Consider the following 2074-nt stretch of genomic DNA (forward strand, 5'->3'; position numbering starts at 1 on the left):
TCTACATGCAAAAAATATCTGGTCCAGAACAGAGTAGTGCTCACTCCACGTAGTCCACTGATTGGGGAAGTTTGTCTCGTAGAATACCCAGACAAGAAATAGAATAACATGAATCATTTCCATGTGATTTAAAGGTCATGAGCTATACACAGGAAGAATGACCCAGACTATAGAGGATAAACAAGCTATGAATATGAATGTACAGTGCAGAATTCTTAATTCATGCAGTCATGTTACTCAACTTTTATTTATAAATTATTTTATTTAACCATGTCTACAACAATATCTATATTACGTTATGATCGTGAGAAAAAGGGGCAATGTTAAGATGCTCAAATATAGTTTGTGTTCTCAGGGACACTACTGGAAGATTTGTGAGCATGGATCCAACCACCTCATCCCATAACACAGAATCTATACCACTGAATGGAACTGGCCATTCCCAGTGCAGTCCAATCCTCACTCCTTCCGTCCTGGTCCTCATCATTGCCCTGGTTGGATTGGCAGGAAACACCATCGTACTCTGGCTCCTGGGATTCCGCATGAGCAGAAAAGCCATCTCAGTCTACGTCCTCAACCTGGCTCTGGCAGACTCCTTCTTCCTCTGCTGCCACTTCATTGACTCTCTGCTATGGATCATAGACTTCTATGGCATCTATGCCCATAAATTAAGCACAGAAATCTTAGGCAACACAGCAATCATTCCCTATATCGCAGGCCTGAGCATCCTCAGTGCTATTAGCACGGAGCGCTGCCTGTCTGTATTGTGGCCAATCTGGTACCACTGCCACCGCCCAAAAAACATGTCAGTCATCATATGTGCCCTAATCTGGGTTCTGTCCTTTCTCATGGGCATCCTTGATTGGCTCTTCTCAGCATTCCTGGGTGAGACTCATCATCATTTGTGGAAAAATGTTAACTTCATTGTAACTGCATTTCTGATTTTTTTATCTGTGCTTCTCTCTGGATCCAGTCTGACCCTACTGGTGAGGATTCTCTGTGGTTCCAGGCAGAAACCACTGTCCAGGCTATACATTACGATCTCTCTCACAGTGATGGTCTACCTCATCTGTGGCCTGCCTCTGGGGCTTTACTTGTTCCTGTTATACTGGTTTAAGATTGATTCTCATCATCCCTTTTGTCATATTTCCCAAGTTACTGTGGCCCTGTCCTGTGTAAACAGCTCGGCCAACCCCGTCATTTACTTCCTTGTAGGCTCCTTTAGGCAGCGTAAAAAGCATCAGTCCCTCAAAATGGTTCTAAAGAGGGCTTTGGCAGACAATGCTGAGGAGGATGAATATACCGACAGCCATCTTCAGGAAACCACTGAGATGTCACAAAGCAGATGTTGAGAGTCAATACAACATTAGCTTGCTCTTCTGTCAGAAAGGCCTCAGTGGTCGCAATGCTTTCAAAGGTTTGTTTTTTTAATCTGATTTTCTTATAATGATGAAAGGAACCTGAAATAAGAATTTCTCCAACTTTCTTGGCACTGTCAAAGAATTTCTCAAATATCCTCCAAAAATTTCTCATTGAACACTTTTTCTTGCAGTTTTTAATCATGGAAAAGTTCTTTTTCAAATCATACATCTGAAACTGAGAACATAAAGTTATAAAATGTTTTTACTCGGGGCCATTTACCAGAGGATCTTATATCTTGTGATTCTCCCAGTGCACAAGACAGTAAGCTTTGTCATGACAGAATGAGTTCTACCACATGTGAGGATGGCCAGTGTCTCCAGTCTAAGGAGACTAGCTCCCTCACAGACACCCTCCATATGTGTGGAACAGTGCAGGTGGTCAGACATATGAGAGGTATTTTGATAGGTTTTTTTTTCCTATGGTGTGATGACAAATTTGTCTTGTGTTTTGGGTTAAAATCAAGGCCTTTGTCCTTAAGAATGATAAGCAGATATTTAATGCTCAATAATAGTACAGAAATAAGACCAATCCATTGAAATGTTGGAAAAACTAGAAAAGTAGATCTGAAAGTTGGATTGGGGAGATCAAGTGGTAGTTTGGAGTCTATTTTAGAACAAGATATCAAGCCACTGACATGAACTGAAGTCATCAG

General features: G+C 41.4%; 1 protein-coding gene across 1 annotated transcript; it reads left to right on the top strand.

Moving 5' to 3' along the window:
* The first annotated feature begins 380 nt into the window (after positions 1-380).
* Positions 381-1352, top strand: LOC127682262 (mas-related G-protein coupled receptor member X1-like). The gene has a single exon (XM_052178641.1). It carries the CDS (start codon positions 381-383, stop codon positions 1350-1352), a length of 972 nt encoding a protein of 323 aa, XP_052034601.1.
* The last annotated feature ends 722 nt before the right edge of the window (positions 1353-2074 follow it).

Source organism: Apodemus sylvaticus, chromosome 1 (genome assembly GCF_947179515.1).
Source record: "Apodemus sylvaticus chromosome 1, mApoSyl1.1, whole genome shotgun sequence".
Classification (NCBI taxonomy): domain Eukaryota; kingdom Metazoa; phylum Chordata; class Mammalia; order Rodentia; family Muridae; genus Apodemus; species Apodemus sylvaticus.

Bases quoted from the DNA above. Each gene is read 5' to 3' on its own strand.
- LOC127682262 (XM_052178641.1), top strand. From the start codon at position 381: ATGGATCCAACCACCTCATCCCATAACACAGAATCTATACCACTGAAT.